General features: G+C 45.3%; 1 protein-coding gene across 3 annotated transcripts in view; it reads left to right on the top strand.

Annotated features, from left to right (window-relative positions):
• Window positions 1-357: 357 nt before the first annotated feature.
• The window catches only part of CDK5RAP3 (CDK5 regulatory subunit associated protein 3), a 40,651-nt gene continuing 26,110 nt past the window's right edge, over window positions 358-14,898 (top strand). The window contains exons 1-4 of one of the 3 annotated variants that reach the window (XM_056549024.1): window positions 358-465; window positions 3,610-3,655; window positions 5,589-5,720; window positions 11,484-11,584. In XM_056549024.1, the coding sequence (XP_056404999.1) occupies window positions 460-465; window positions 3,610-3,655; window positions 5,589-5,720; window positions 11,484-11,584 (285 nt within the window). In that variant the 5' untranslated portion in view covers window positions 358-459. Of the gene's footprint in view, window positions 557-3,609; window positions 3,656-5,588; window positions 5,721-11,483; window positions 11,585-14,898 lie in introns of all 3 variants that reach the window. The other 2 variants (XM_056549025.1, XM_056549023.1) reach the window with 2 other exon arrangements.

Below are 14,898 nucleotides of genomic sequence, written 5' to 3'. Positions count from 1 at the left end.
GGCTCGGCAGTTGATGACTTATCCTGCGTAAATCAGTTCAGCTTTCAGGTGCTCCGGTGGGCTGGAAAAGGTGGATACATTCCTAGGAAAGAGTCTCCTAGGACTGTATCCACCTTTTCCAGCCCACAGGAGCACCTGAAAGCTGAACTAATTTATGCAGGATAAGACATCAACTGCCGAGCCGAAAAGTTCGTGACGAATCGAATTTACTGTAAGTTCGCTCATCTCTAATAGGGATAATACACGTAACATACAGGATGTCTCTACTGCCCCTAGCGTTACTTCCTGCCTCTGTAGCTCACACGTTAGAACGTTCAGTCTAATAGCGTAGTCCCGCCCCCCCCTTCCTTCATTGGTGGATTCCCTGTAGGGGCGGGGCCATGTCAGCCGCACGCTAGACTGTGATTGGTCAACGACTGTGCGTCCGGTACACGTGTCCTAGGAGTCACCGGAGCCGGGATGCAGGTCTGTCCGTAAGCAGTGGGGGGCGGCGTGTGGTCGGTGCTCTTTCGGTGTTGGGAGAGGAGTCACTGACAGTGTGATAGAAATGGTAACGGTGTGTAGCCCAGTGTTCCCTAACCTGTGGTTCTCCAGCTGTTGCAAAACTACAACTCCCATCATGCCCGGACAGCCTTCGGCTGTCCGGGCATGATGGGAGTTGTAGTTTTGAAACAGCTGGTCTACGCTGGTCCAGGCCACAGCTGTCATGGAGCTGTATGAGGGACTACCTGTCCAAAAACATATCATGTGACTCATAGCAACCAATTACAGTGCAGCTGGCTTATTTACCAGAGCAGAACATTTTTTCTCTCTCTCCATGATTAGTTGCTATGGGCAACAAGGCCCACTTGAAGGCAGCTTAAATCTAAGATTATTCGGAAACGTATACCACACCAAGTTCCTTACAATATCAGCGCCGTGTCCTGTTGACTTAAGTGGCAATGTCAAAACAACACTGAAAAATCTACATGGCTTTTAGAAAGGCCCCATTGGGGCTCCCGAATCTGTCACTGAGGGTCCCATTGGGGCTCCTGAATCTGTCACTGAGGGTCCCATTGGGGCTCCTGAATCTGTCACTGAGGGTCCCATTGGGGCTCCTAAATCTGTCACTGAGGGTCCCATTGGGGCTCCTGAATCTGTCACTGAGGGTCCCATTGAGGCTCCTGAATCTGTCACTGAGGGTCCCATTGGGGCTCCTGAATCTGTCACTGAGGGTCCCATTGGGGCTCCTGAATCTGTCACTGAGGGTCCCATTGGGGCTCCTGAATCCCTGTCACTTGGAGCCCTGGTGGGGTCCCAAAAATCCCTGTCACTGGAAGCCCCATTGAGGTTCCATAATCCCTGTCACTGGGGGGCCCTGGGGGGGTTCCTCTATCCCTGTAACTGGGGGCCCTATTAAGGCACATGAATCCCTTTCACTGAAGGCCCTGGTGGGGTTCCTAAATCCCTGTCACTGAGGACCCCATTAGGGCTCCTGAATCCCTGTCACTACGGATCTTGGTGGGGTTCCTAAACCCTTGTCGCTGAGGGCCCCATTAAGGTTCCTAAATCCCTGTCACTAAGGGCCTTAGTCTGGTTCCTATATCCCTGTTACTGAGGGCCCCAGTGAGGTTCCTATATCCCTGTTACTGAGGGCCCCATTAAGGTTCCTAAATCCCTGTCACTAAGGGCCTTAGTCTGGTTCCTATATCCCTGTTACTGAGGGCCCCAGTGGGGTTCCTATATCCCTTTTACTGAGGGCCCCAGTGGGTTTCCTATATCCCTGTTACTGAGGGCCCCAGTGGGGTTCCTATATCCCTTTTACTGAGGGCCCCAGTGGGGTTCCTATATCCCTGTTACTGAGAGCCCCAGTGGGGTTCTTATATCCCTGTTACTGAGGGCCCCAGTGGGGTTCCTATATCCCTGTCACTGAGGGCCCCAGTGGGGTTCCTATATCCCTGTTACTGAGGGCCCCAGTGGGTTTCCTATATCCCTGTCACTGAGGGCCCCAGTGGGGTTCCTATATCCCTGTTACTGAGGGCCCCAGTGGGGTTCCTATATCCCTGTTACTGAGGGCCCCAGTGGGGTTCCTATATCCCTGTTACTGAGGGCCCCAGTGGGGTTCTTATATCACTGTCACTGAGGGCCCTAGTGGGGTTCCTATATCCCTTTTATTGAGGGCCCCAGTGGGGTTCCTATATCCCTGTTACTGAGGGCCCCAGTGGGGTTCCTATATCCCTGTCACTGAGGGCCCCAGTGGGGTTCCTATATCCCTGTCACTGAGGGCCCCAGTGGGGTTCCTATATCCCTTTTACTGAGGGCCCCAGTGGGGTTCCTATATCCCTTTTACTGAGGGCCCCAGTGGGGTTCCTATATTCCTGTCACTGAGGGCCCCAGTGGGGTTCTTATATCCCTGTCACTGAGGGCCCCAGTGGGGTTCCTATATCCCTTTTATTGAGGGCCCCAGTGGGGTTCCTATATCCCTGTTACTGAGGGCCCCAGTGGGGTTCCTATATCCCTGTCACTGAGGGCCCCAGTGGGGTTCCTATATCCCTGTCACTGAGGGCCCCAGTGGGGTTCCTATATCCCTTTTACTGAGGGCCCCAGTGGGGTTCCTATATCCCTTTTACTGAGGGCCCCAGTGGGGTTCCTATATCCCTGTCACTGAGGGCCCCAGTGGGGTTCCTATATTCCTGTCACTGAGGGCCCCAGTGGGGTTCCTATATCCCTGTCACTGAGGGCCCCAGTGGGGTTCCTATATCCCTGTCACTGAGGGCCCCAGTGGGGTTCCTATATCCCTGTCACTGAGGGCCCCAGTGGGGTTCTTATATCACTGTCACTGAGGGCCCCAGTGAGGTTCCTATATCCCTGTTACTGAGAGCCCCAGTGGGGTTCTTATATCACTGTCACTGAGGGCCCTAGTGGGGTTCCTATATCCCTGTTACTGAGGGCCCCAGTGGGGTTCTTATATCACTGTCACTGAGGGCCCTAGTGGGGTTCCTATATCCCTGTTACTGAGGGCCCCAGTGGGGTTCCTATATCCCTGTCACTGAGAGCCCCTGGTGGCCCAAATCCTGTTCTTGCTATCATCTGACAGAAACCGTTACCAAACTTCCCTAGACCCCTGAATGGCCATTTTCCAACTTACCCAATGATAGGAGAGCCCATTGTATGGTGTAACTCCACAGATCTGCTTTTCAGGTTGGCACTGTGTGTGGGAACTGTCATATTCGCGCCGTCATAGCGCCGATTGGTATTGGTGGCGCCCCCTGCACATGGAATCTCCAGGCGGGGCCCTAATGGTTTTGGAAGTAAATCTGATCGCTGTGGACCGCCCCTCCAAATACCGTTGTCCCAATCCTCAGCATGGTTTAGTGTCAGCTGGGAATGGACCTAAGCTGCAGTACCAAGCACAGCCACAAGTATATGCATGGCGCTGTTCCCGTGTAAACAACAAGGGGACAAGGTGCTGGTTAGAGTGCCTCAGCCCCTTCGTTGCTCTGAGCGGTGAGGTCTCAGCAAATAGCAGCTGAGGGTAAATTTATTCCGAAAATCCATCTTATAGTATTAAACATTGACAAGATGCAGTAAACTTTAATTTATTCATAATTCTGTTTTATTGTCTTACAGGACATACAAAATGTGCCCATTGACATCCAGACCAGCAAACTGCTGGGTGAGTATTTATCAGGCTTAGATAGGTTAGTGTTCCCCAACCAGTGCGCCTCCAGCTGTTGCAAAACTACAACTCCCAGCATGCCCGGACAGCCTTTGGCTGTCCGGCCATGCTGGGAGTTGTAGTTTTGCAACAGCTGGAGGCGCACTGGTTGGTAAAACACTGAGATAAGTCATCACTATTGGATTGGTTCAGACACCCAGCACCCCACACCAGTCAGCTGTTTGGCAGAACTGCGGGGTCGGTGTTCTAAAGTTTTCTTTAAAGGGGTAATCCATGGGTCCTAGGTTTGCCCACTGCTCTCCAAACCCCCACACCCCTATCTCGATTCGCTGGGTGAAGGTTTGTACAAGGAGCAGCGAATCAGCCCATTGCACATCCCGCACTGTTAAAATTTTCTATGTGTTAAAGGGGTACTCCGGTGGAAAACTTTTTTAAAATTTTTATTTTAAATCAACTGGTGCCAGAAAGTTAAAAAGATTTCTAAATTTACTTCTATAAAAAAAAAACTTAATTCTTCCAGTACTTATTAGCTGCTGAATGCTACAGAGGAAATTCTTTTCTTTTTGGAACACAGTGCTCTCTGCTGACATCACGAGCACAGTGCTCTCTGCTGACATCTCTGTCCATTTTAGGAACTGTCCAGAGCAGCATATGTGTGCTATGGGGATTTTCTCCTACTCTGGACAGTTCTTTATATGGACGGAGATGTCAGCAGAGAGCACTGTGCTTGTGATGTCAGCAGAGAGCTCTGTGTTCCAAAAAGAAAATAATTTCCTCTGTAGTATTCAGCAGCTAATAAGTACTGGAAGGATTAAGATTTTTTTATAGAAGTAATTTACAAACCTGTTTAACTTTCTGGCACCAGATGATTTAAAAAATAAATAAATAAAATAAAAAGTTTTCCACCGGAGTACCCCTTTAACACACAGGAAATTTTAACAGTGCGGGATGTGCAATGGGCTGATTCACTGCTCCGTGTACACACCTCCACCCAGCGAATCGAGATAGGGGGGTGGGGGTTTGTAGAGCAGGGGGCGAACCTAGGATCCATGGATTTCTGATACACTCTGCATCACTTCTCTGCCCCCCCCCCTGCTCCTCCTCTACACAATGGTATATGTAATTCTAACAAATTGCTGGGTCTGAGGCTCCTCCCCTGAACCCCACCCCCTGGGTGTACACGGAGCAGTGAATCAGCCCATTGCACATGATGGGGTTAAAGCTTCCCTTAAAATTTTAGTTTAAAAAAAAACAAAAAAAGTTAGTATACAAAAAACAGCCGGAAAAAAGTAGCGCCGTACAATGTGTAGTGGCCCTGCTGGGTTATTGCAGGTCAGCTCCTATTCAAATGAATGGACACTGAGCTGCAGTACCCAACATGGCCACTATTCAATATACGGTGCTGTCTGCTTCTGTTTCTTTTTACTGTGTATGGGGGCACCGTGGCTTAGGCAAACAGCTGATCAGCGGAGTGCCAGGCTGGACCACCACAGATCAGATATTGGGACCCCTATCCTAAGGATAGGACATCAATAGAAAAGTCCCAGAAAACCCTTATAATTTGTTCCCAGACACAGTTTCTTGTTCACACCACTAGGGGGCAGATGTGTGTACTTCTATTCTGGTAAAAAAAAAAAGAAAAGAAAAAAAAAAGCTTTTAAGCTTTGTGCGGATTGCCTCCAACCCCCATCCCTCACTGGTTATAATAGGCTTAGATTCTCTGTGTGTGTGGGGGAGCAGAGGGTCAAGGTTCTTTACTGAAATATTAGTAATAATAAGAATACTCCAAATAATCAATTGTGGTAATTTCTTGTAACAAGTGGCTAGTTAATTTTACGGTCTTCTTTTTTTATTTACGTGTAAAATAAAAAGAATATATATATATATAAAAAAAAAATGTGAATGTTTTGATCTTTCTGTTCTTTCACAGATTGGTTGGTCGATCGTAGACACTGCGCCCTCAAGTGGCAAAGCAAGGTACTGCAGATTAGAGAAAAGATTAACCAAGCACTTCAGGACATGCCGGAACATGAGGATATCCGGAATCTCCTGTCTGGAACATGTGAGATTTTGAGAATATTGGGGGTATGCTGGGATGACACAACATATTAATATCATCATTAAAAGGACTTTTCATGTGTGTTAAAGGGGTACTCCGGTGGAATATATATTTTTTTAAATCAACTGGTGCCAGAAAGTTAAACAGATTTGTAAATTACTTAATCCTTCCAGTACTGAATTCCAGCTGAATACTACAGAGGAAATTATTTTCTTTTTGAAACACAGAGCTCTCTGCTGACATCATGACTACAGTGCTCTCTGCTGACACCTCTGTCCATTTTAGGAACTGACCAGAGCAGCATATGTTTGCTATGGGGATTTTCTCCTACTCTGGACAGTTCTCAAAATGGACAGAGGTGTCAGCAGAGAGCACTGTGTACCAAAAAGGAAAGAATTTCCTCTGTAGTATTCAGCAGCTAATAAGTACTGGAAGGATTAAGATTTTTTTACAGAAGTAATTTACAAATCTGTTTAAAGGGGTACTCTGGCCCTGAGACATCTTATCCCCTATCAAAAGGATAGGGGATAAGATGTCTCACTGTCACGCCCCCTCCCATAGACTTGCATGGCGGGGGTGACGTCACATGGGGGCAAAGTCGTGACGTCACGGTACTCCGGCCCCGCGGTCGCCATCCGGCTGTTTGTGAGCTGGCACCGCGGCGTGCAGCTCAAACAGGTGGGTGGCAAATACAAGATTGCGGGGGTCCCCAGCGGCAGGACCCCCGCGGTGAGACATCTTATCCCCTATGCTTAGGATAGGGGATAAGATGTCTCAGGACCGGTGTACCCCTTTAACTTTCTGGCACCAGTTGATTTAAAAAAAGAAAAAAGAAAAAGTTTTCCACCGGAGTACCTCTTTTAAACACATTTGTAAATGACTCCTATTAAAAAATCTTTACCCTTCCAGTACTTTTTAGCAGCTGTATGCTACAGAGGAAATTCTTTTCTTTTTGAATTTCTTTTTTGTCTTGTCCACAGTGCTCTCTCCTGACACCCCTGTCAGTGTCAGGAACTGTCCAGAGCAGCATAGGTTTGCAATGGGGATTTTATCCTGCTCTGAACAGTTCCTGACATGGGCATCAGGTGTTAGCAGAGAGCGCTGTGGACAGACAGAAAATAAATTCAAAAAGAAAAGAAATTCCTTTGTAGCATACAGCTGCTAAAAGGTACCGGAAGGTTAAAGATTTTTTAATAGAAATCATTTACAAATCTGTTAACGTTCTGGCAAAAAAAAAGTTTTCCACCGGAGTACCCCTAAGAGCATTGCAGGCAGGATAGATATATTTATATAAACTAAATGTATTAAGACTTTTTTGTACATATCCTGGCCATAGAGAGCTTGGGATAAACATGTTATGCAATGTTTTGTCTATAAATATGCTGTAGATCAGCAGTTTATCTGGAATCCAGCATAAAATTACAATTTCTCAGTCGCTCTTCATTGGGGGACACAGATAACGATGGGTATATGCTCTTGCCACTAGGAGGCGCTGACACTAGGGAAAAAAAGTCGATTCCTCACTGGCAGGATATACCCGCCCACTGGAAGTGATGTAATCAGTTTTAGCTAGTGTCAGGAGGAGGCAAGACATAGGTCTGGGAGCTCCCTAGACTTTTTTATTATTTTATAGTAAGGGCTGTTTAGTTAGATTTTTTACTCCCTTTTGTTTCCCATTTTCAGGTGGGAGTTCAGAGGCATGGCCCTACCTGTTCCCCCATATGCGACAAGGGGGCACGGAACATAACAGTATGGGCTGTGTACCCCTTATCGCCAGCGCCTGGAGGTGGTACCCTGGGTCCGGGTCCCCCACTGCCCCTGCTCGCCCCGCTATGACAGCGTGGCATGATGCAGCGTGGCCATAAGCTGGCTGAAGCCATGTAGGTGAGGATATGAAGATGGAGTCCGGGTGAGAATGTACCCCCCCCCCCTTCCCTTCTGGCAGGGCCTGTGCCAGGACTTGAGGGGTTAATATTCTCCCTGGGTATCTAGCGCTGTCACTTTGATGACTGGCACTTGTGGTTTGAGGATATGCCGGTCATCAACAGGGCACTTAAGGGGCCATGGTGCCGATCTTACATGGGGTCTGGATGCCACAGACTTTTCCCCCCTTGGTCATAGCTCTTTAAAGGGGTTCTCCGGTGCTTACACATCTTATCCCCTATCCAAAGGATAGGGGATAAGATGCTTGATTGCGGGAGTCCCGCCGCTGGGGACCCCCGGGATCATGCACGCGGCACCCCGTTTGTAATCAGTCCCCGAAGCGTGTTCGCTCCGGGTCTGATTACCGACTACCACAAGGCCGGCGGCGTGTGACGTCACGCCCCCACCCCCGTGTGACGTCACGCTCCGCCCCTCAATGCAAGCCTATGGGAGGGGGCGTGATTGCTGTAGCCAAGGCACTCTTCTCTGTGGCAGGGGTTTATGCATTTATCTTTGGCTCAACGACAGCCGGTCTAGCCACCGCCCATTGTCTGGTTCCTGCCATTGCTTTCCTCCTTCCTTGGCGCAATCTCTCAGGACGAATGTGTTCATCCTTCCGTTTGACAGTGTCAGTTGTGCTACGCTGGCACAATAGTCTTTTGGAGTAACCTTCCTGTGCCCAGAACCTGGCAGCCCCAGCTGGGTTTCTTTTTGCTTCCCCCTCCGTTACCGTCCTGACGGGATATTGCTTTGGAGCACTCTGGTCAGCTCGGACCGCTGGGGTCCAAGACCAGTTAGTCTCCTTGTACTGGGAGTCTCCTTGTCCTTGTCCTCCTTAGTCTCCTTGTCCTTGAACTCTCCTAGACTGCCGTGTTGTGCCTTCTTTTCTGGGTCGGCCCCCCTGGTTCTTCGGGCCTTAGTGATGGTTGCAGTTTCGGGCATGTGTAGTGATCCTGCCCAGACTTCTCCGCACTCCCATTTGCCGGCGGTCTTTCTGTGCCACCCTTCTTGTCTCGACATAGCATTATGTCTCCGCTTTTCCCCCTGGGTGTTCGCTCTGTGCTCTGGGACAGTGGTTTTTGGCTAGAGCCATCAGTGTTTTGGTTCTGGTCTTCAATCTTCTGCACCGTGCCTCTCTGGAGACTGTTTTCGTCTCTCTTCCTCTTTTCCAACAATTTCTGGTCTTCTCCTTGACTGTGCTCGCTTTCCCTGGTGTTTTCTCGCCTTGCTGTCTGGTTTCAGTTGGAGCTCCATACTGGGTTCTCTTGTCGCTCTCTTTTCCCTTTTTGTTTGCCAGACAGGCTCTGCCTCTGTCTGGTTCTTCGCTTCTTGAAGTTGGTTTTCTACCTCCTTTCACGTTGGCTACGGCTCATCGGGTCTATGAAGCGCCCCTTTCTTGTCTCTCTATGTGGCCTATTGGTTTAGAGTCTCTCCTAGGCCGGTACCTTCCTGGCGTCCTAGTCGATCTCCATGGGCGGTGAGCCTTACGGCAGACTGGGGTTCAGTCTCCGGAATGACTCCCTTCCTCTGGTTGTTGTTCTTTCCCAAGGGGCTGCTTTGGTATGTCCCATCAGTATCTGTGTCCCCTAATGAAGAACGACCAAGAAAAGGAGATTTTTTGTACTCACCGTGAAATCTCTTTATCGTAGCCTTCATTGGGGGACACAGCACCCACCCAATTCTTAATTTATTGTCCGGATCCTCTTTTCCGACTCTGGTGTTTTTTTCTGGGATTCCTTTCGGGGTCATTTGTACTTATTTCTTTGTTGGCTTATCTTATTGCTTTGTGACAAAACTCCTTTTTGCTGCTACACCAAATAGGCTATGGGTTTTCTACATGTAAATCTGCAGTGGGAAATCTGCAGCATATCTTAATGTATTCAAAATACTCTGCAGAAGCTGTAGCTTTAGATTTTTGCAGCATATGGTGATATTTTTAGATCCAGATTAACCACATTGCAATTCGTTCTGCATCTCCAACACTCACTCCCGAGCCATATGCTCCAAATACAGTCATGGCCATAAATGTTGACACCCCTAAAATATAAAAAATAAAAAAAGAAGTATTTCTCACAGAAAAGGATTGCAGTACCACATGTTTTGCTATACATATGTTTATTCCCTTTGTGTGTGTTGGAACTAAACCAAAAAAGGGAGGAAAAAAAGCTAATTGGACATAATGTCACCAAACTCCAAAAATGGTCTTGACAAAATTATTGGCACCCTTAACTTAATATTTGGTTGCAGACCTTTTGGAAAAAAATAACTGAAATCAGTCGCTTCCTATAACCATCAATAAGCTTCTTACACCTCTCAGCCGGAATGTTGGACTACTCTTCCGTTGCAAATTGCTCCAGGTCTCTCTTATTGGAAGGTGCCATTTCCCAACAGCAATTTTAAGATCTCTCCACAGGTGTTCAATGGGATTTAGATCTGGACTCATTGTGCTTTGTTGCCATCCATTTCTGGGTGCTTTTTGACGTATGTTTGGAGTCATTTTCCTGCTGGAAGACCCAAGATCTCGGACGCAAACCCAGCTTTCTGACAATGGGCTGTACAGTGCGAACCAAAATCCGTTGGTAATCCTCAGATTTCATGAGGCCTTGTTCACATTCAACGCACCCAGTGCCAGAGGCAGGAAAACAACCCAAAAACATAATTGAACCTCCACCATATTTCACTGTAGGTACTGTGTTCTTTTCTTTGTAGGCCTCATTCAGTAGAATGATGTGCTTTACCAAAAAGCTCTATCTTGGTCTCATCTGTCCACAAGACGTTTTCTCAGAAGGATTTTGGCTTATTCAAGTTCATTTTGGCAAAATCTAGTCTTGCTTTTTTTATGTCTCTGTGTCAGCAGTGGGGTCCTCCTGGGTCTTCTGCCATAGCATTTCATTTCATTTAAATGTTGACAGATAGTTTGCGCTTACACTGATGCTCCCTGAGCCTGCAGGACAGCTTGAATATCTTTGGAACTTGTTTGGGGCTGCTTATCCACCATCTGGACTATCCTGCACTATCCACACCTTTCATAAATTTTTCTCTTCCATCCACACCCAGGGAGATTAGCTACAGTGCCATGGGTTGCAAACTTCTTGATAATGTGTGCACTGTGGACAAAGGCAAATCTTTTTTTCCACAATTTTAGTTCTCAAGTCCTCAGACAGTTCTCTTCTCCTCTTTCTGTTGTCCATGCAAAAACTAAGTGAACTTCTCTCCTTTTTATCTGCTTTCAGGTGTGATTTTTATATGGCCCACACTTGTTACTTGCCACAGATGAGTTTAAAGGAGCATCACATGCATGAGACAATCTTATTTTTCCACAGTTTTGAAAGGGTGCCAATAATTTTGTCCAGCCCATTTTTGGAGTTTGGTGACATTATGTCCAATTTGCTTTTTTTCCTCCCTCTTTTGGTTTAGTTCCAATAGACACAAAGGGAATAAACATGTGTATAGCAAAACATGTGTTACTGCAATCCTTTTCTGTGAGAAATACTCTTGAAAAATTTCAAGGGCGCCAACATTTACAGTCATGACTGTAAGTGATGTTATTTATTCTGGTGTAACTGAAATATGTGCTCCAAAAAATTGCACTGCAGCACATGTTGGGAACCTGCTGGCCTTCTCAATGTGAATTGCAGTGCATATTTTTTTGAGAACTCCTCATAGAAATTTGTCCAACAAATCTGCCACATGTGAACTCTTCCTAAACCAGGTCTAACCAGGCAAGTTATATCCGACAGATGCTGTTGTGTCCCATTAATGTTTACCGAGGGAAATAGTGATATAAATGATGAAACTTATGATTTATGTTTTTCTCTTGTCTTTTTTCCCCTCTTATTTCAGACATCAATTATTTCCACTGCTTAAAGATTGTTGAGATATTGAAAGGAACAGAAGCTGCCACCAGAAACCTTTTTGGAAGATACTCGTCTCAGAGAATGAAGGTAGGACGTTATACATGTATACAGATAAAGCGCATACATATATATATATATATATATATATATATATACATACACACACGTATACACATAAACGTACCATAAACAAAACTCCTTTGTGGAATTAATGTTCATTCAGCTCCAGACAAGACATTCAGATGTTTAGGGTTCATGCACTATGGGTTGTTTCTTGACGTGAACAAAACAGCATGGTCTCCATCTATTAGGCCACATGCAGTTCCATACTTTATCTGGGAGCCCAGGAGACAGTACATTCTCTGTCTGCTTTACTTCTAAACAACTCCCAGCATGGAGACTGTAATCTGTGCTGTAATATCAGGAGATCCAAGACAAGGGTGTAATGAAGTGTGCTATGAAAGGACGAGACTTGGAGAGTCTTGTAACGTATTAACCAGAGTGTTCGGTATTAAATGACAGAAATATACACTCAGTAACAAAAATATAGAAATATCGCATTCCTGCAAAACCTGGCTTGCCGGTATGTCTCAGGGCGATATGTAAATGATTACAAGTTGGTTCTGATTAGGCACTGGGTCTTGCCACAAGATGGGGTAAAAGTGCTTCCAAAAAAAAGCTCTGAGGCTACTTGTGGGTAGTGTACCTCTTGGTGAGAGATTGCTTACTGCTAGACATACTTCTATGACACATTTAAAGATATTTTGCCCAGTTGAAAGACTTTGAGATGGGCGCATCAATAGACTGAGAGAAGCAGGATGGTAGTTTCAATAAATTTCCACCATCTAGGCTGTTCTAACCAAGCTGTTAGAAGGTGTTGGAAGCAGAAATTATGTGATGGGAACAGTAGGTAGGATCATATGATCCACTGACCAGCACAAGCAGCTCCCACAGTTTCCTTGTTAACCAGCCAGACACAAGTGGTGGCACCCTTATAACACACATCTGTCTTTTCACTCCATACCTCTGTTTCTTCATTACATACCTCTGCTTCTTCATTACACACCTCTGTTTCTTCATTACATACCTCTGCTTCTTCATTACACACCTCTGTTTCTTCATTACATACCTCTGTTTCTTCATTACATACCTCTGTTTCTTCATTACATACCTTTGTTTCTTCATTACATACCTCTGCTTCTTCATTACACATCTGTTTCTTCATTACATACCTCTGCTTCTTCATTACATTCCTCTGTTTCTTCATTACATACCTTTGTTTCTTCATTACATACCTCTGCTTCTTCATTACACATCTCTGTTTCTTCATTACATACCTCTGCTTCTTCATTACACATCTCTGCTTCTTCATTACACACCTCTGTTTCTTCATTACATACCTCTTCTTCTTCATTACACATCTCTGTTTCTGCCAGGACCATTTCTAGATGCTTAGCAGAAGGTAATTTGGTGTCACGGTGGCCATTATGTGTCCATCCATTCCCAGCCAGTCACTAACACCTTTTGTTTGCACAAGTCACGGAGAATAATCTATGGCTCTCCAGATTGCAAGTGTGAATTTTATTTACACTTCACTCCCAGACGAAGGTTGCGTACCGAAACGTACGTTGGAGTGGTGCTGTCCCGGTCTCTGCTGATTGCTGTTGTACTCTGGTATAGCGCCATATCCCTGCAATGTTATGTTTGTTTACATGCACACTGCACTTTATTTTGCATGCCATATATTTTTTTGCTCTCACTGTGAGATTTATATACATGTTTTCTACATGCTGCTAAACATCCTGTTTTTTCAAATTTGTGTGCAAGATTATTGTATCTTTTCTATCTCATTGTGGTGGATCCAGTAATATATACACTATATACAACCCAGCCTTCATTGCAGAGCCGGTGACACCACCTTTTAGCCTTATTCCTCCTTGAAAAATAATATTTTTAACTAATATATATACAATTTTTATGTACTTACATTCTACGGAATTAATAAAATCATATATGTTTTATAAGTGACTGCGTTTTTCTCTTTCTTGTTATTTGTTTACACTTAACGAGTAGAATCGTGAAAACTTCATAGGGGGAAGGTTTACATTTTTGTACACCTTTAATTCTTGTAGTGGAAAATGTGTGCGTGCGACAAATTTATTAAATAGAGCAGGGCGTGTGATAAATATGGTGCTAGTACTTCGGTACACCAATTTGGATGGTTTCACCTCAGTGAATTTTTCTGCGACTTTTGAACCCGATTGTGCCAAAATGTTATTGTGAAATCCAAGAAAAACTCCTCCAACTACCGTCAGGATCAATCAGATAAGATAAGGACCAAGACCAAGATAAGGATAAGGGAATTTATTACCCACAATGCAATGCGTTTCGCAGAAGGTCCGCTTCTTCAGGCATGAAGAAGTGGACCTTCCGCGAAACGCGTTGATGTCTGAAGAAGTGGACCTTCCGCGAATACGCGTTGATGCCTGAAGAAGTGGACCTTCCGCGAAACGCGTTGATGCCTGAAGGAGCGGACCTTCCGTGAAGCGCGTTGCATTGTGGGTAATAAATTCCCTTATCCTTACCATGGTCTCAGCGCCCGATTGATCCTGCCGGTTGTTGGAGGAGTTCTCCAGGATTTCAGTGGAATGTTGGCGTGGAGTGGATGCAGAGACCCACTATCAGATATACTCTACCTCATTGGATGGAGTACAACTCGCCTTGGTAAGCGCAGTTCACATTCAGCATTTTTGCATATCCCAAGGTATTACACTACGGAGTGCATCCTTTTGTTTTTTATCTTTTTAGTTAGAATGTTATTGTACCAGTTGTAATATTGTAAGCCAGGGAAGCTGATTTTCATCACAGCAAGAATATATTGACTATAAAATGTAAGCAAGATCATGGTGTACTCACTGCATACATTGAGAACCTTATAAGCCATAGTAAGTCCCCTTTCACACTACAGGTATCATCCTGTAAAAAAAAGGAAAAAAAGTCCTGAAAATGTCTGGAAAAAAATCACATTCATGTCAATGGGATTTTTTGAACATCCTTTTGCATCAGGCATGTCCATTTTTACTAATGTCCGTTATTTTTGCTGGCACAAAAGACGGTGCATGCACTAATTTTTGGTCCAGCAAAAATATGTATCATTGAAGTCTATGGGAACCGGATGTTTAAAAAAAAAAAAAAAAAACATCCGTTCTCATCAGTTATTGTCAAGTTTTTTAACATCCGTTTTTTGTACTGAGCATGCTCATTACAGCCCCTTTCACACTACATGTATCATCCTGCTTTTTTACTGCCGTTATTTTACAATAACGGATTAAAAAGAAACGGATGCAATAACTTGTAATAATAGATGATAACTTAAAGGGTACCTCTCATCAAATAAACTT

Source organism: Hyla sarda, chromosome 12 (genome assembly GCF_029499605.1).
Source record: "Hyla sarda isolate aHylSar1 chromosome 12, aHylSar1.hap1, whole genome shotgun sequence".
Classification (NCBI taxonomy): Eukaryota; Metazoa; Chordata; class Amphibia; order Anura; family Hylidae; genus Hyla; species Hyla sarda.
The sequence above is the reverse complement of the archived record's forward strand: the minus strand, read 5'-3'. Positions and strand labels throughout refer to the sequence as shown.